General features: G+C 33.9%; 1 protein-coding gene across 1 annotated transcript in view; it reads left to right on the top strand.

Annotated features, from left to right (window-relative positions):
• The window catches only part of LOC150089683 (glycerol-3-phosphate acyltransferase 1, mitochondrial-like), a 226,456-nt gene extending 206,749 nt beyond the window's left edge, over positions 1 to 19,707 (top strand). The window contains exons 21-22 of the mRNA XM_090368730.1: positions 14,960 to 15,028; positions 19,364 to 19,707. Coding sequence (XP_090224856.1) covers positions 14,960 to 15,028; positions 19,364 to 19,536 — 242 coding nt within the window. The 3' untranslated portion in view covers positions 19,537 to 19,707. The remainder of the gene's footprint in view (positions 1 to 14,959; positions 15,029 to 19,363) is intronic.
• Positions 19,708 to 20,689: the final 982 nt, after the last annotated feature.

Here is a 20,689-nt window from a genome sequence, read left to right as displayed (position 1 = left end):
AATTTTCTATACAAAATAAATAAATATTTTGTATAGAAAATATTTAGTTCCTTTTGATTGACTATTTCAGGTATGTTGGTTTACAATTTTATTATTATATCAGGTAGGTTGAATTATTATAATATCCTTACAATTGGTAGTTTTTCAATTTTCATTATTGTTTTATTTCAGTATATCTTTAATATAAATTCTACAATTTGTAATTCTATGTTTCTTTATCATAATCTAGTTTTTGTCTATTGCATACCATCTTTTAACTTACTGAAATACCAGGATTCCTTACTAAAGGGTCGAGCAGTTATGCTCCTGGTATATCCAGAGTACCTTTATTAGAAGCTATTTTCTTTGCTTTTCACTTTTTGCTTTCTAACTCTAAATTTTTATATCTCAAGATCTATTAGAGTAATCCAAGGGAAATTGAGGTGCTATGTTTTTCCTTATTCCTACCTCCTTTCTCCTTATTTCAGCATAAGCTTTCTTTTGCACATGAATATAATAAATACACCACAACTCAAATGATATTTATGGTTGGCTCTCATTTTCCATTTTATTTGTTTCAAAGCTATCTGTTCGGCTAGCTGTTATTTTGCCATTTAAATTTAAATATAGATTGCCTTAATTAGCATTAGTTGCAAGAAAGCAAGCTTATACAGCAGGGCCGGGCCCACGGGCCGTATGTGGCCTGCCGCACATTTTTGTGCGGCCTGCGAGCTTTAATTGTATTTTCGAAAAAAGTTTACATATTTTATGCCTTTTGCGACGCCTTTTTGAAAAATAAATTTGTATATGTAATACATTATAGAATTTGTCAACTTGTAAATTGTTTTATTATATCTGTATTGTTCAAATTGAGATAGAATTTGAAATTGTGCACGAACCGGAGCGAGCCAACGGGCGCTTTTATAACGGTATAATTTGCGATTATAAACTAACCGCGCGAAACTACGGTAACAGACAACCGGTGATGACGACAACTGCTTTGCTGCGATGACGGAGTAATAGGATAGGACTGCTGACGGGCCGCAGTTCCAATCTGTTTTCTCTGATGGTCATCCTGCAGTTATTTTTTTTTGCGTTATCTTCGGTTATCATCTTGGTGCCAGTAGCGATAAAAATAATATTTACGCCCTTTTAAAGATGAATAAAAAACGCAAAATTCAACAAGAGCATCGTGTCTTCAATGAAGAGTGGAACACAAAATATTTTTTTGCTAACATAAATAACAAGACTATTTGTCTGATCTGCCGGGAGAGTGTCTCAGTGTTGAAAGAGTACAACATTAAAAGACATTTCACTACTAAACATTCCGAATATGGTGCCAATTTAACTCCGGAAGCGAGAAAGAAACCTGCTGATGGATTGATTCAAAATTTATCTAGACAACAAAATATGTTTACGCGGCTAAGGAACAAGAAGCTACTGTAGAGGCAAGTTTTGTTATTTCTCATATAATTGCAAAAAGCAACAAGCATTTTTCTGATGGAGACTATATTAAAGAATGTATGACTGAAGCTTGTGGATTTATATGGTCTGACATTAAACACAAATTTGAGAATATAAGTTTATCTCGACAAACCATAGTAAGAAGAATTGAATGTATCGATACAAATTTGACTGAGCAATTATTATCAGTATTAGAATCCATAACATGGTACTCGATAGCTCTCGACGAAAGTAACGACCAAAAGAATACTGCGCAGTTATTAATTTTCATACGTGGATGTACCTCTAATTTTGAAATTATTGAAGAGCTTTCAGTGGAATCTCTTAAAGACCAAACAACGGGAGTTGATATATTTGAAAAAGTTGAAAAATGCTTAACAAGATATAATTTAAAATGGAACAAAATGGTAAGCCTGCACCAAGTTTGACAGGTAAAAATGTTGGAGCGTTAAAGAAAATTCAGGATAAAATTTGTGAAAATTATCCTGGTTATAATTTAATTACAATTCATTATATTAGACATCAACAAGTATTATGTAAAAATGTGTTAAAAGTTGAACATGTCACATCTTGTATTAGTAAATTAACAAGTAAAAGTTTATTTAATAGTAAAATTAACTAATAAATAAACTAGTAAATTTAATACGATCGAGGGGCCCGAAACACAGACAATTCGTTAATTTTCTTCAAGATATTGAATCCGAGTACACAGATATTCCTTATCATAGTCAAATTCGATGGGTTAGCTTAGGAAAAGTTCTTCGGCGAGTATGGGATCTTAAAGATGACATCATTCTATTTTTAAAACTGAAAAATATTATGGACTTTCCCGAATTAACTGATAATAACTGGATTTGTGAATTTGCTTTTACCCTGAACATCGTGGCACACTTAAATACTTTAAACACCGTGTTACAAGGGAAAAATTTATACGCCCATGTTATGGTAAAAAGTTTGAATGGATTTCAATTAAAATTCCAGTTGTTCCTTCGACATTTATTAACAAGGTAGACCACTTTCCAACCATGAAGTTGCTGAAGATTCCAGAAAGTAAATTTGAAAAATATTGTGAAATCATCAATGCTTTGAATGAAGACTTTTCACAAAGATTTGGCGACTTCCGAAAAATCGAGACAAGTTTGGCAATAGTGCGCGACCCATTTTCAGTAGAAATTGGTATTGCACTGAGTGAACCACAACTTTAGATTATAGATCTGCAGTGTGATACTGATTTAAGGGAATTGCACCGTTGTGAGGAAATCTGTAAATTTTACAATACTCTTAATTCGAACAAATTCGACGAACTTAAAGATTTGTTATTTTTGGATCAACCTACATATGTGAACAAACATTTTCCATCATGAATCTAAATAAAAATTCTTTACTATCAAGCATCACTGATGAACATTTACAAGCAGTTTTAAGAATCTCAACTACAAAATTAACACCCGAAATTAAAAAAAATGTTAAAAGATGTAAAACAGTTCCATTCATCTTATTAAATTCTTGGTTGTTAGAGAATAATTTTTTTTTATGTTATATTTCTTCTTCGTGATAACAAATAATATATATCTAAAAATAGTATTTTACGTGCGGCTCGCCTTCTTTTTGAATTCCTAATATGGCCCTTCAGCTAAAAAGTTTGCCCAGGCCTGTTATACAGCATCAGCCAAAAAAAAAAAAAAACCTTTCCATTTCACCCATCCGGTCATTCCAAATGTTTGTCTAGTTCAGCCTTAAATTTATTTAAGCTATCAGCTTCCACAACAACAGATGGAAGTCCGTTCTAGCAATCAACTACCCACTGGCAAAAAAGACAAACTTCCGCACATCTATCCTACAGCTATCTTTCCTCAGTTTGAATCTATGCCCCTTCAGGTTCTTAATCTGAGCAAGCGGAAGTATCTGGTCAGCATTGAGCCTGCTCAAACCATTCAAGGCCTTGTACACCTCATTTAAATCACTTTGCAGATGCCTAGTCTCTGATGCCTATAATTTTGAAAATTTAGACCTAGATAAACAGGCAGATAACAAACAGAAACAGATAGCCTTGCTAATTATTGATTGGATATATTGAATGGTGCTAGCCCTCGAAAACGTACCATTCAAGGTATCATATTTTCAATAATTAGCTGCATAATCATTATTTTATTTCATTTTATTTTATACTTTTATTATTTTATTGCTAATTATATGTATTTATAGGGTATAACCAAGTAAACCAAGTAAACAGGCTATCTTAGTATTTATAGGTTCTTTTTGTCTAATGGCCCGTTTTGTACCCTCATACTTTTATGCTAAAGTTTTATCATACATCTGCTCTTTTGGGTCTGTAAACTCACTTTGAGCACTTATATTGTACATATACACTCATACAATAGTAATTATATATATATAATAAAATATAAATAAATAAAGCAGCATGGCAAACCAGTAGATCGAATAGTAAATTAAACTAGTACATAATAAAATAAGGGGGCGGGAATGAAGATAAGGATATTGTAGAAGGAAAATAATTTAGAAAAGGCTGAAACATACAGTACCAAATAACAGAAATTTAGGATATGCCAATTCAAAGAAATTTAGTGGCACCCAGACTGCACCTGGTCTGAATTATGTGAAATATCACTATACAGAAGCAAAAACCAAACTACAACATGTGGCCAACTAAAAATATAAAATAGACTAACCATTATAGCCCATCTAGACGGAGGACCACAAGGCCAATAATGGTCAGGGAATCACTGCATTTTGAACATTAGACAAGTCCAAGCATTATCGAACCGATACATCGATTGAACCAAAATTGTGATGGACTTGAATAATGATGGCCCTTATGCAGTGAAAAATTGTAATAGAACAGATCCTAGCACTCCTTTGGCAACACCCCACCACTGACAAATCCACTGTTAAACTAGAGTATAAAACAAAAAACCAGGATATAGATGGCAGTATGAGTGCTGCATTAGCATAACACCTCACTACTGACAAATTGTCTAATGTTATTTGGAATATAACTAATAATATTTAACTGAAATATAATTAATATGAAACTAAAAAAATAAAATTAAAATAAAACTCCATGCCAGTATCATGGCAAATTTTTATTTTTTAGTTTTATATTAGTTATATTTCAAGCATCATGTAGAGGAATATGCATTTTGCTGCCTCTGATGTTTGCTTTACCCCATTTTTATTTTACTTTCTTTCATTAACATTTTCTTCCAACTATTGTTCATATATTCAAATATATGTATATTACATGGCAGTAGTGGGTTTATTTGCTAATGCTGCACCCATACTGCCCTCTATAATTTATTATTTGTCTGTATAATCTGGTTAAGCTTACATTGTGTCCATGGTGTGGCCTTGCATTAGGATCACTGCATAAGGACCACTGTTATTCAAATCCTCTGCATCATTGGCGGTTCGATCTGTGAATCGGATGGCTGGCTGATCTTTTGATCGGTTCGTCTTTGCGGCGATTTGTCTAATGATTGAAATGCAGTGATTCCCTGACCATTATTGGCCTTGTGGTTCTCTGTCAATATGGGGCATAATGGTCAGTCTATTTTTGGTTATTTTGGTTTTATTTTATTGCAGTTATTTTACGCCTCTATTTATGATATTTCACATAATTTGGACCTGGTACCCATCAAGGAGGGTGCAGTTAAATTTTTATATAATTGGCATCTAAATTTAATTGTTTTTCATTTAGATTTTCTAAATTATTTTGGGGAGTTTCTGCTACAATATTTTTAGTCTCACTACCCTTTTCTCTTCTCTTCCTGTTGGTTTGATTATTGTCTAATGTTATTTGGAATATATTTTATTGTTTTATTTTACTATTTTCGCTCTACTGTTTTGCCATGCTACTGATATGAGTTTTATTTTAATTTTATTTTTTAGTTTCATATTAGTTATACAGGGTGTTTCAAAAGTGATGGTCAATAATTTAAAGGTGAACTGTACAGACTACAATATGCAAAAAAAGTCTAGTAAACATGGGTCCTTAAGTGAATTGTTTTCGAGATATTACACATTTCTAGTTTGGATTCACCACTGACTTGTTTGTTTAGGTTATGTTATGCTCATCCTTTTCCTTTCCCCTCTCTCAATGCTCTGAGACATAGCAGGCATACTAGTACTTCTCAAAGGATAGTCAACATGGAAAGAGGTTACAGCAAAGAAGAGTATGTGGACATGCACTTCATGTATGGTAAAGCCAACGGCAGTGCACTCAAGGCTGCATGTTTGTAACAAGAAGCATTTCCCTGCTGAAGGCAGCCCAACAGGTCCTCATTCATCAGGGTACATCAATGCCTTAGAGAACATGGACACTTCGTACATGGAATACGAGCAGATAGCTCCAGAAGCATAAAACATGATGTTGAGGAAAGGGTGTTAGAAAGAGTAGAACAAAATCCAGGAATTTCAACAAGGAGGGTTGCTCTGCAAGAGCATGTACTGAGTCATAGCAGTGTGTGGTGAATTTTACATTGCCAATTACTGTACCTCTACCACATCCAACATGTACAAGGTCTCAGCAATACAGACTACCCTCCCAGAGCGAACTTCTGCCAGTGGATGCAACAGACGTGTGTCCTAATTCCAATTTTAATTTTTAAACAACAATTTTAATTCCAATTTTTAAACAACAGTTTGTTCACTGACGAAGGTGGGTTTACTTATGATGATATTTTTAATTTTCATAACTGTCACATTTGGTCCGACGAAAATCCTAGTGCAACTCACGAGTCATGACATCAACGTTTCTCGTTGAATGTCTGGGCAGGACTACTAGGAGACCGTCTAATTGGACCACACTTTCTGCCAAACAGGCTAACAGGAGAGCTGTTCCTGCAGAATGTTCTTCCAGACCTCCCTGATGATGATAATGGTGCACTGGCACATTTTGCTTGAGTTGGGACTTGGTATCTAACTAGAAGGTATGGTCAATGGTGGGCCTGTAATGTGGCCTCCAAGATTACCACACTTAAATCCTATGGATTTTTGTATCTGGGGTCGTGTAAAAAGCTTGGTGTACACTTCTGACATTAACACAGTTGAGGAATTGCAGCGTCGGGTTGAAGGAGCCTTTCGGCAAATCAGAAATGACCCAGGAATGCCTGAGAGGATTCACACTCAATGCAGAGAAGACTACAAAGCTGCATATGGATACAAGGACAGCATTTTGAACACCTTTTGTAACAGCCTGTAACATATAACATCTGTAAAATCCTGTGGTGGTGAAACCAAAAATTAAAAATGTATTATCTTATGTTTAATAAAACCACCCTTAGCAAAAGATTCACAGCTTTTTGCTAAACTAGTGCTACTCATAAGTCATCTTAACAGAAAATGTGCATTATCTCGAAATCGGTTCAATTGTGGCCCAGTGTTCACTGGGACTTGCCGACCGGGCTAGCCGAGTGGGTAAAGTACCTGCCCGTCAACCCAAAGGTCGCGGGTTCGATTCCCGCCTCGGGCTTGGATCAATGTACTGCAAAAACCTTGGGAGGTGCAATATGGCCACAGAAGCCGATGCGCCAACAACTACCAACTCAAAAAAAAAAAAAAACACTGGGACTTTTTTGCTTATTTTAGTTTGTACTTCATCATCACGAACTTGGTCTGGCTTAGGTCTTTTAAGACCTGTTCCATTGTAGCTCTTGGAGGTGGTCTTGATCTCGCCATCGTTTTCTTGGTCGACCAACATCTCTCTTGCCTGTAGGTTTATAGTTAAAGGCTAATTTTGGGATCTGGTCTGGGTTCATTCTTTCTATGTGGCTGATCCATTTTTCCTGATACCGTTTTATGTCATTTACTATGTTATCTACTTTTAATTTCTCACCAATACCTAAATTTCTTTGGTGGTCTAGTCTTGTAAAGCCTAATAATGGTCTTAAAAATCTCATTTGTGCTGCTTCTAGTTTGTGTGCATCTTTCTTATTTATGACCCAAGTCTCACAGCTGTAGAAGAGGGCTGGTTTTGAAGTGACGTTGTGCAGTCGTAATTTTGTTTCAGTTGTCATTTGTTTTTCGAAGTGGCGTTTAATCATTCCATTCATTTTATTATATTTTTGTAGTTTAGTGTGGATGTCTTTCCCTTCATTTGATATTAAATTTCCCAAATAGGTGAAGTCAAATATTTGTTCTATTATTTTATCATCAATAACAATTTTGACTCTTTGTATGATTTTTCCACATAATCCCATTGATTCTGTTTTTGAGGTGGAGATTTTCATCTCGTACTTTTTACCTATTTTATTCAGTTCATTTGCTGCTATCTGTAGTTCATCTTTGCATTTTGCAATTATAACTTGATCATCAGCATATAATAAAGTTTGGATTTTATTCCTGTTGTTCAACTGTATTCCGTTGTTAATTGTTTGTTTCCATTCTTTAATAATTTTATTGATGTAGATATTAAATAAATTTGGTGATAGTCCACATCCTTGTTTTACTCCTCTATTGGTGTTAATTGGGTCTGATAGTTGGCCATTAGAATATTTTATACAGACATTTCGGTTTTTATATAGGTTTTGCATTGCTTTCTGGAGATGGGTTGGAATATTTTCTTCACATAGAATCTGCCAAAGTTTTTCCTGGTTTACATTGTCATACGCTTTTTTCATAATCAATAAACAGCAGAAATGTTGGTAGATTGAATTCTCTTCTTTTCAAAATTTGTTGTAATGAGAAAATGGCATCTATTGTGCTTCTCCCTTTTCTTAACCCACATTGTTCTTCTAAGAATTGCTCACTGTATTTATTAAGTTTATTCTTTAGTATATTAGAGTATAGCTTGACAGCAGTGTTATCCCTCTGTAGTTGTTAGGGCTATTTCTGGAGCCTTTTTTGTGTAAATTGATTACTATTCCTGTTTCCCAATCTTTGGGTATCTGTACTTTTAGTTTGTACTTTTCACCTTTAAATTATTGACCATTTTTGAAACACCCTGTATATATGTATGGTTTGGCATTACTCAGGAGGGAAAAGTTAGATCAATACCAAATTTTTAAAATGTTATCTTGTCTTCCAGGAACATTTTAAGCCCAATTCTATCTCCATTGGTCCCCTTGAAGAAACATTACCATAAATTTGGAATGGCAGCTCCAATTATTTTAAAAATTCCATAACTTATTTAGAATATATATATATATATAAAAATGAAAATGTTTTGTGAACATTTTCATTTACATGGGTGTACAGGACATGAAAATGTCCTGTACACCCATGTCTGCCTTTCCCCCTCCAAGAAATATTGCTACATGAATCTCACCACCACTGCTGCACAGAACTTCTTGAATACAGTATAGGAATTTTTAAACCCCCCCCCATAGATACTTGATTTAGTAATCAAATATGCGTGAAATTTAATTCAGTGCTGACTAACTTTTACCAATAATTGTAAGAAGTTTGCTTTATGGGAATATTCCTTTGTATTGTGAAAGCAAGTATGCAATACACAAGTTCATGCCAGAAAAATTCCATGCCTGTTTTCAGAGTGCCCAATACAGCACACATTATATGATATTATATGAAGCTATAGAGCATATCTGTATATGCTCTATAGCTGTTATCTTTACAGAGCATCTCACGGTTATTTGCATCTTATTTCTGGATGTCACTGATTTATGTATTGCAGCGTACTTGGTATTCTGGACTGTGTTAGTATTGCTGTACATTGCTGATGTGGTGTACTGTATATAGAAAAGGTATGCTTTTTGTATTTATGTTATCGTCGACTAACTCTAATGAACCATAACAAGTGTGGGAGATGATGAATACTGTTGACCAAAGTATCAACTAGCATATAATACTTGAGCAAAATAAAAATATAGAAAAAATGTTTTGAAGGAAGAAATAGTAATTCTGCTGATGACTTTATCTCCATATTGTAGTCTGAGTGTGACTTTGTTGTGAAGTGACTAATCTTAGAAGTCAAAATGATGCACTTTCATTCTATAAAATAATTTCTCTCTCTCTCTCTCAGGTTCTGTAAAACAAAGTTAATCTATCATTGAGAGTGGAAATATTGTATTTGCCTTATAGTGTATCATTAATGTGTATGTATGTTTGCATGGTTTGACATATGTAAACCATAAGCAAATAATTTTGATGACAGTCCCAAACTTATTGACTGAGACTAAATTTAGCACATTTTAGCAAAGATGATATAATTATTTCTCTTTCTGTTTTAATTTTTTAGATGGTATTTGAACTATGAACAAATATTAATTAGCATATAAATTCATGAAATTCACTTCCAGGAAAAACGTAGAGGGGGAGGTGGGGAGATGATCACATGTTGCTACAGATGATATTGTGAGCAGCAGTTTTTATTTCATTTCATTATAGATTCTCATAGATATGAATCTTCAAATTATGAAATGGCAGATATGCATTTAATCTATGGCTGCACAAATAGCAATAAAAAGGAAAGCCAGGCATCCCTACCAGGAAGCATTTCAAGAATGGTGTACTGACAGGAAAATGTTTTGGCCATTGACCATCGTCATCCTAGAGAAAATGCATCAGTTGCACCTGTAAATGCTGATTGGGAGAGAAAGCTGCTGAAGCACCCGAGTTAGAAGAAGGGGGTTTTGGAACACTGGAAGCAGTACAATAAGGTTAGTGGCAGAAGTCAGTAATTTGCAGACAGTAGTCTGAAGGATTCTTCATGAACATCATCAACATCCTTATCATCCAGAGATAGTAAGGATGCAAGTGAACACCTGCTGTAAGCTAGCAAGTACCTTTACAACAGCCTTTACACTTTTAGCATCACCACTTTTAGTAATAACATGGCTGTAACTCAGCAAGGAAGCTTTTCTGGACCTGTATTCATATGAACTTTTTTCAATGTTTTGGTGAGTATAATTTACCCCCAAACTTTGGACGGTCCTTTCAGAATCATTCTGCATATTAAAATCATTTATAATACACTTAATTCCTTTATATAAAACTCGATGTTTCTTCATTGAATCATAAATGAAGGTCAATATCATAATTGTTAAAAAAGATATCTCAATTACTAGGTATACATACTATTTAGTTTCTTCAAACTGCACAATCTGAATTCTAGGAAAGAAGCCCTGGTAACTTTCATAGGAATTTCCAGTGAACCCAGTTCCTCATCTGTATGTTGTCAACCTGATGAAATCAACATTCTTAAGAGCCTTTGTAGAATTTTTATATTCTGTCTTGACTGAACATGCATGGATCATTTGCACTTGTAAATCAGCAGTTATTGGTGCAAATGATCCATTTTCTCTAGGATGATGATGATTGATGGCCTCAACCATTATGCTGTTAATTTCAAGGTTAGCATATAAGTTATGCTGAGAGGTGATATGGAAAGGTGTAATTTGGCATTAAACTGCCACATAAAATAATATGGAGATAGAACAGGTCAAAGAGAAGACTTGACTGCATGATCAATGAAAAATGCCTTAATAAAAACTTGGAAATACATAACTGACCACCTACTTAAGAATAATATCTCATAGTAATTGCAATTAAATCACATTTAATTGTTTTTAACTTTCTATCAGGACATCAAAATGGTGTCCTCACATCACTGGATTCACATAAGGACCAAAGAACACAACATAATGAAGGAAAGGTTTAATGAAATCATTAGATTTGAAAGAATATGTTAAAACTATTATGCACAATGTTTATGATGTGTGAATAAACTGAGGATAACAATTTAAAGATGAAAGCAGTAATATGAGGGGTGATCAACTTTCTCTACCCCTAATATTCAAATAAGTTTCAAGTTCTTTTGAAATATGTCTTATATACCTGTATGTCTGATTCTGAGGAAATTTCCATTTGCTTCTGAAGTGAGTAGCAATGAAATTAGAGGTCATTCATAATAATACTTTTTTGTTGCTGTTGAGCGACTGACAAGGAGTGCTGCTTCTGTAAGAAATGGAGAAGACTGAGGTTAAAGCCATTATCAGATATTTTGTGGAAAAGAACTGGACTCTAACTTGATATTCACAAAGATTGGGTGGACACACACACTAGGTGACTCTGCTCCATCACGATATAGTTAAAAGCTGGTACCTGCCATGAGTTTAAGTGTGGCAGGAATTATGTGAAGATGAACATGCTGGAAGAGCTTCAAAAATTGCCCCATGCCAGAAAATATCAACAAAGTCCACTACATTGTCTGCAGCACTGTGTCACCTTTCAACGTGTTGCTGACATCAGTGGGTTGTCATATGCTATAGTATATGCTATATTGATTGAAATTTTGGGCATGAAAAAATGTGGGAGCCTCAAATGCTGAAACCTGACCAAAAGTGCATGTGGATCTTGGAAAGGTAGCATCTTCTCTCCACGTACCATGCCAACCCAGAAGACTTTTCTGACAGATACATAACAATGGATGAAACATGTCTCCATCACTTTGACTCTAAGTCAAAACAACAAAGCATGGAGTGGAAACATTGATCCACCCTCAAAGAAAGTCAGGGTGCAACCTTCAGCAAAGAAGGTGAGTTATAGCATAATTTTTCTGAGATGCTCAGATTATCCTCATTGTTTACCTTAAATATGAGCAAATAATCACGATTCAGTACTGGGCCTATCTAATCCCCAAACTACACAATGCTATCAGAAAAAAAAAAAAAAAAAAAAAAATCAAGGAAAGCATCACATCATGTACTTTCTCCATTGCTCCAGGATAATGCTCCTGTGCTGAAATCCTGCCTGGCAGTGGCTGCAGTTTCAGATGTGTCATTTCAGTTGGTACTTCATCCAACCGATTCTAGGATATAAACTCAAATTGAAAAAGGATGGCTGCAGGATAGATGTGTGAAAATTTGCTTTCAGGGATAGATGTGTGAAAATTTGCTTTCAGCCAGAGATTGATTGTTGGAACAAACTGCCATCTCCTGTTGTTGGAAGTAAGTAGTTTGAATAAAGTTAAGGCAGAATTAGACACACATTATTACTGGGACTAACAGATGAGGTGGGTAGTTTTTTTTTTTTTTTTTTGCTGACATAATTTTGCATATTTGAATTTTGCCAGTACTACTCACTAGATGAGGCCCCCAGTGACTTTCATCTATTCCCAAATCTAAAGAATTATTTTCAGGGCAGATAATTTTCAGACGATTCTGCTGTGATGGATGCTGTGGATGCCTGGTTAGCTAGCCAACCATAAGATTTATTTTATTTTTTTGGCAGTAATCAAAGCCTTGGAACCTTGTTGGGAAAAGTGTATTAATGTAGCAGGAGACTGTCAAAAAATAAAAACACTTCCGTTATTGTTGTCTTATTATTTCTACCTTTGGGGTAGAGCAACTGGATCAACCCTTATTTGTGTTGTGAAAGGCGTAACGTTAACATTAACTCAAAATTGTATATCATTTGGCATTATCCGTGAGCAGCAGAAAAATTCAGCATTGAGCAGTCAGCATAGTTTTATTTTAACGTGATGCTAGAATCCTAGAGCGTATTCTGAAGCATAACCAGATAGTCATTGCTACAATACAAACAGTTTTTGTTTGTATTAAACATCATAATTATGAAATCTTTACCATGGTGATAGATTGCACTTGAATTTACCAAATCGTATCATCTATTGCTTTTTTTGTTTCTGAAAGAAATAGAATGCATTATCTGAATGATAACTCATCAAACATAATTCATTAGTATTTCTATCATGCAGTTTTCAGTTAGTGAAACAATAACCTTAGAGTGCACCCTGGGGGTGGGGGGCCCCACTTCAGTGTATTTATTGCAAGTATCATTTTTGCAAGAAAATTTCAAAATCTTTTGAATAATCAAAAAAGGAAGAAGGGATCCTGAAATAAAATAATGGATAAGAGCTTAGGAGATTTAAAAGGGAAGCGATTAACAGGATTGAAGGCTTCATCAACACTAAACAAAATTCACTTATTTCTAAACAATGGTTTTGGGAAAATGAAGTCGAGCAACTTACCTGACCAGTCCTGAATACGCCCCTACAAATTTCCATGAACTGGAATGTAAGAGTGTGAGTAATACTTTTACACTGAATTAACAACTGCCATGATAGGGGAATGGACATGTTCCTGCTGATTGCTACTATTTTTTTTTTTTTTTTTTTAATGAAAACCCCAAACATGAGAGGTATTAGAATTTATGGTACTTAGTACTGTGCTTTGGTTGGAGGTTGAGAAGACGAAAGAAGATATTTGTTGCCATTAGATTTGAACTTCTGTAGACTGTAATTTTCAGGAAATACGTATGAAGGAAGGCTGTTTCAGAAAACAGCAGTTGAATGAATAAACAAGGAAGATGAAAAGTTGGTTCTGTGAGTTTGAAGTTGGACAGTAAATGGATGTTGGCTGGTGGTGGCACATGTTCAGACAGTTTTGAAAGAGAAAGCAGGAGTTATAGAAGCCAATTTAGAACAGTGCTCATGGAAGTATCTATAAAACGCATGCAGCAGAAACAATGCGTCTATGAGACAGTGAGTGAAGAAACTCTGTTAGAGATGAGGCATTAATTAACCTAACTGCCCTCTTCTGAATGGAATCTAGAAGTCTGAGAGAGGTTTTGGGGGCACCACCCCAGATGTGGGAACAATATTCGATGGTAGGGCAGATTTGCGATTTGTACAGAGTGAACAGCTGTTTGGAAGAAAAGTAACGTCGAGAGCAAAAGAGAAAACCAAGTTTTTTAGATGCAGAGGAAGCAATATTTGTAATGTGCTTGTGCCACGAGAGATTAGAAGTCAGGGTAATCCCCAAAAGAGATATATCATTTTGCCTAGAAATCGGAGTGTCACCAAAGATAAGCATAGGAGCAGGAGAATCCTTTTTGTGAGATATAAGACAAGACTGAGTTTTAGAAGGGTTGAAATCAACTAAGTTGTCTTTGCCTCACTGGAGATCAGCATTTAAGGAATTGGTAGCAGGTATTCGAGAAGTTGAAGCTGATTGAGCAGGGCTAGGTTTCTCAAAATGGAAAGTGGAATGCAATGTGCTGTTATCGGCAAAACTATGGATAGGATTTCCAGTCAATGGAAGGATGTCATTAATATACAAGAGGAAAAGTTGGTTATGCAGATATTCTAGAATAATCTAGAATATTTGCATAACTAACAGTTTGTATAAAATAAGCTTATGTTAGTATTTCAATGCTTTTGATTACAAGATGCATATTTACGAATTATGTGCTCGGCAGTTTAAAAAAAAAAAAAAAAAAATTTTTTTTTAAATGGTATTAACAGTTTCTGCGTTATATGCATTTTCAAATAATAATTTCTTCTTTAAAGTTCATACTATCCTTGTTTGCATTTTTGATTTTATATGTAAATTTATTTAAAAAACTTTTCAAATTATTTTTGTTTTATATGTTTATCTCCTATGAAATGGCATAAGAACTGATTGGAAAAAAAGTGATTATAAATTATTTTTGTTTGACATTAAATTTAAATTTAAAAGTACACTGAAGAAAATATCACCAATTAATTAATAATGAGATTGACTTATTCTTGATTGTTTAGAATGCATATTTTTCCAAGAGATGCAGAGGACTGCACAGGACAGATTACATCAGGGTTTGCTATATTATGGTAAGTTTCTAGTTTCCTCTTTGTAAAGTATTCATTCATTATAGGTTTTTTTATCCTTTCTGTTTACTTTACAGAATAATAATTAACTAGCTGTTTTTTTATATTTCTTCCTTTATGGTCTGCGCAAGATTTTTAATTTGTTTATACACTCAACTCCTGTTACAACACTTTCAATTATAATGCTAACCTGCTTTTTTAACACTTCTTTTAGTCCCATGGTCAATCCTCTGAAATGCCATGCTTTATTATTATTATGTATAGTGCTCCCATTAAAAAAACTTTCCTGCTTATATAATTTTTTTTAAGGTTTCAAGAGGAAGTTAATCTGAATATAACCCTCCTTTCGCTTGAGTTTTGGGAAACATGATCAGACTAAAATCTAGGAATAGGTTATGGTGCAGTCAGTTTTTTATTTCATAGAAATTGTTTCCAGTGCAGGTGATGTTTATTTCTTATTTAACTCAAAGCCTTTGAAGGTAGAAAGGCCACTTTTTACAACTCAGTGTTTTCCCATTTATTGATGCATTCGCATGCACCTTTCCCCCAATTCAGTGCTGTTCATCCAGTTTCCTTGCTGATACAGTAATCTGTATATTTTGTATACATATAAAATATATTTGTAAAAGAATAAGAGAAGTTTACCCCAATATGATACGTAGAACACTTCCATATGATACTCTCCAGAAATTAAAACGAAAACAATTAAAAAATCGAAAAGAATATGGATATCATATGGAAGTGTTCTATGTATCATATTGAGGTAAACTTCTCTTATTCTTTTACAAATATTGATATCAATGTAGAACGTATTGAGCATTATAGCTTTGGTTCATAATATAAAATATATATATATTTTGTGTTATGAACATATATATATATATAAATGTATATTTTATGTGGTTGTGTGTATTCAATATGAAAAAGAAAAGAAGAAAAGTTAATTTGATTAGTTTGAAAAAGTTAGTTTAATGTATTGAACTGTGAATAGATGTTGACTATCTTTGGTTCATAATATAAAATATATATATATTTTATGTTATGAACATATATATATAAATGTATATTTTATGTGGTTGTGTGTATTCAATATGAAAAAGAAAAGAAGAAAAGTTAATTTGATTAGTTTGAAAAAGTTAGTTTAATGTATTGAACTGTGAATAGATGTTGACTATCTTTGGTTCATAATATAAAATATATATATATATTTTATGTTATGAACATATATATATATAAATGTATATTTTATGTGGTTGTGTGTATTCAATATGAAAAAGAAAAGAAGAAAAGTTAATTTGATTAGTTTGAAAAAGTTAGTTTAATGTATTGAACTGTGAATAGATGTTGACTATCTGTTCATGTAATTTAATTTCATTTAGAAAAAGATGAAATTACTGATACTTTTTCAAAAGAGCAGTACTCTTGGAAATATCTGTAGAAAAGGTACACAGCAAAAAAAAAAGTCAATGTACTGTTCCCGTGTTTGGGGTGATTCTGGAGGCACTGTCCAAAATGCGGAAAGGTCAGGGAATGACCACCACATATCCCCGGAGCAATATGGCCTTAGTTGCTAACGTTCCTAAAAACCAAATAACAACTGCTCAGATCTTTCCAGTTAAGATACATAAATTTGCATCTTAACTGGAAAAATCTGAGCAAAAGTGAAAGGAGAATGCATATGGGTTATCACACCATTAAGTAATATGAAAAATATATAGAGTAATAAAATTTTATTTATCCACAAAAATATATTTTTATTTTCCTCCTTTTTTTTAAAGGGCTGATATACAAACATGTGATGTAGGTTTATTAATAGTGCACAGTGTTTATAAAGTAAGAGCACACATGCCACTGTGTATGAAAACATCAGAATGTTTGTTATGGGATATTTACAAGTTTGAGGTAAAGTTAATGGGGGGGTTAACATTTCCAAGTCAACTTGGCTTCCTTTCCTGGCAGCATTATGTACCTACTTCTAGGTTGCCTGTCAGCAGACTATAACAAAGCACAATTTTTTTACGCAGAAATATCTGGCAGGGAACCAATGAGTTGTATTTGGGAGGTTGGCTGCCAAGCTAGGCATTTACACTTTGCACAGATTCATTATCATCACCATTTGATTGTTGTCCAGTCTGTGTGAAGGGAGGTTGTCTTTCTTACTGTCTTGAAATCTTTGTGAATGCATAGTTTCATCAATAAAGCATTACCAGTGGCCAGGATAAACAAAAAATGTGAAACTAATGGAAAAATTTGCGTATATTGAGGACAATCTATAACATCAATCAGGCTTCTAATGAAGTTTCCCTGTCTTTCATGAAAGATGTCTGACAATGACTATATCCAGAAGTCATACAAGACTTCTCTTTGAAGATGAGTTACCCATTGTAACAGCCACATGGTAGAGATTGAGGTGCCAGCACAGTGATGTAGAATTGCTAAACTCTTTTGGTGAGTCCCTTACCAACAATTAACTGCAGGAATTATTAGATTTACATGTTGCCCCTTGAGAAAACACAAGAGTCCAAGCCTGCTCCTGTGAGAGTTTTTGACTATCAAAGCCAATGAGGAAGGACTTCTGCTACAAAACAAATGCACAAATTCTTTGTAGGAGCATGACTTCACGTGTGAAGTCATGTTCCTGTAAAGCATGTGAAGAGAGGTTGCAACCAAGTATTTGAGTGCTAATGTGTGTAATAAGTAAAGGTGAAGAGGTCCACCCTGGATTTGCTCTTTAACAGATATTTAATAGAAATGGAGCCTTACAAGTGTTATAGGTAACTGTTGGATGTCTACTTTTTATTCAAATATCAAGACTGGTCTTGAAAATAAGATCAGTCTTGTCAAATACTCTGGAAAAATTTTTGAAATTAAGCTACTTGAACTGATGAATATGATTTTTGCGGGCCACCTGCCACCAGATAGCTGGCAAAATGCTCTTATAGTGCCAATTTTTAAGAAAGGCAATATAAAAGACTGCAATAACTACCGAGGAATCAGTTTCCTAAACTCAGGATATAAAATATACTCAAGCCTCTTAAAACTAAAACTTAGTAGATACTATGAAAACATCCTTGGAAAAGAACAAAACTGGTTCAGGAGGGGAAGATCATGTGTTGACACTTACTTCACACTCAAGCTCCTGATAGAAAAAAGAAACGAGTTTAATTTGGAATAAAAATCTCTTATTCATAGAATACAAAAAAAGCCTTTGACAAAGTGAACCAAACAAAATTATTTGAAATCTTAAAAGAAGACAATATACCAAACCAGTTGATCATCCTCAATATCTATAAAAATAATAGAATAAAAATTAAGAAGATTGAATCACAAACAACTGAATTGGAGACAATAAATACAGGGTTGTGGACTGTCCCCATTTTTATTCAACATATATGTAAATCGCATTATAAGAGAATGGAGGGAAATCTCCAAGACAGGCATCGAAATTAGCCGCAAACAAGAATGGACACACTGCTTTTCTGATGACCAGGTTCTAATAGAAGACAATGAGAACTCATTGCAGGAAGCCATCTTCTCATTAAACAAAATAGCAAAATCATTTAATATGGAAATCTCATCTTCAAACGACAAAAGTGATGATGGCATTTAAAGGAAGTGCTCCAATAAGAAGCAAGATCTGCATTGACAATAATATTATAGAACAAGTTAACACTTTCAAATACCTAGGATACCAACTGTCATATGAAAAAGATATTGAGCAAAAAATAAATAATTACGTAGGAATTACTAAAACTATAAATCATTTTCAAATCTAATCTGGTGCATAAGAAAACAAGGACACGGATACATAACACCAGTGCCAGACCTATCCTTACTTATGGCTCTGAGGCATGGACTATGAGCAAAGGGGATAGGAGGAAGTTGACTGGTGCAGAAATTCGTTTCATGCACCGCAGGCTATCCAGACTTGAAAGGAAAAGAAATCAAGACATCCTGTCAGAACTGCAGACAACCTCAGTACTGAATTATATCGACTCATACAGAAACAGATGAATCCAGCATGTAGAGAGAATGGAGGACGGACGCTATCCAAAAGAGATACTAAACTACAAACCCAAGGGAAGGAGGGACAGAGACAGACCCCTGCAAAGATGGAGAGAGAGACTGCAACCAGCCACTAGGTCTAATACTGGACAGGAAGAACTTATTTAAAAAAATTCATTTAGTATTAAATTAGCTGGTATGCATTTTGCCATTCTTAATAAATAGACTGCCCAAAAATATTCATTTGTTTTGCTTTATATTTCTTTCACTAATAACAAGCTTGCTTTCTTGTAAAATTTTTATTCTTATTTTGCATTTAATCTATTTTTTCAGAAGAAAGTTTTGCTGCAGAACCTCTGCGAAATGCCCTAAAGCTTTTTCATCAGTGGAATGTTATTGAAAGTTATCACCAAGATTCACTGAAGTTAGTTTATCTAAGTACTGAGCATAACAGTGAAGAAGCAGTTTCTGAAGTTATTTCCAGGATAGAGGAATTTAGAAGATGATACTTTTTTAGAAAAATGACTTTTTTTATATTCGATTTATTAATTAATCTTAAGTAGCAGCAGCTGTTTGTGCTGAAGTTCCAGTAACAGTGTTCTGCTCTGTTAAAGACTTTGTATGGTGTACGGTCACTTATTAAGTAGCAGTGATATTTCAGAGCAGCAAATATGACAATCGGTACATTTTACCATGTTGTAGATACAATGTAAATAAAGCATGTATGTAGAATATTTTTTATGTTGATTGCAATGTTATAATTTCAATCTTTTTTTTTTTTTTTTAAACCCTCAGTTTTATATCCTACATTCCTTTTTCTTATTTGAGTTAACATGAAATATGAATACTCTACATACAGGAAATATAATGAAATGATTCTGCAGCTATTCGTTATTTCTCTGTTGTTTGCTTACAAATTTTCTGTTTCATTCTCTTTAGTATTTAATTTGACAATTTCCAAATCAGATGAACTCTTGGAGTAATGTATACTCCAAGAGTTCATGTGCTACTTCAAGGAAGATACCTAAACAATGACTTCAAGGAAGATGAAACTGACAAATATAGTCAGTCTTTATTTTATAGTGTTATAAAATAGAATCATTCAGTACAAGAATGTTTTGTATTCTTCTAGTTTTAACCTCAGTTAAAGAAATTAAAAATGCTTAGGCTCATCATTAAATTATATTCGGAAATAACTTTATTAAATAATTTATTAAGAAATGAAATACCGCTCAAATCCACACCTAAAAATCCAATCTATTTATATAAACACACGCCCTTAATCTCGTTCTGCTTCCCATTTTTACACTAAACGTGCAGGATACAGAACAAGTATCTGTCAGTTCTCATTACTACTAAACAACAGTTAATTATATAAAAATTGACTGGGATTCCTCTATATGACTCAGTTTATTGTGGAGCTGACAGATTTGATTTGATTATTGCAGTTTTAATGTATCAGCAATTATGTCTGTAGTGCACCATATATGGTGGGAGGATACAGAGATGACAGGTGCTGATTTTAGCTGATGATTATTAACAGAGTGGTACTGAAACCGTATTTGTATATAGTCATGATTATACATGACTATGGTATAATTATGATATATGAACTTGATTTGCTTCAGCACTGTCATTTGGGCTAAAGAATTTTTTGAC

This window comes from Mastigoproctus giganteus, chromosome 2, assembly GCF_048544385.1.
Source record: "Mastigoproctus giganteus isolate SK-2022 chromosome 2, ASM4854438v1, whole genome shotgun sequence".
Classification (NCBI taxonomy): domain Eukaryota; kingdom Metazoa; phylum Arthropoda; class Arachnida; order Uropygi; family Thelyphonidae; genus Mastigoproctus; species Mastigoproctus giganteus.
The sequence above is the reverse complement of the archived record's forward strand: the minus strand, read 5'-3'. Positions and strand labels throughout refer to the sequence as shown.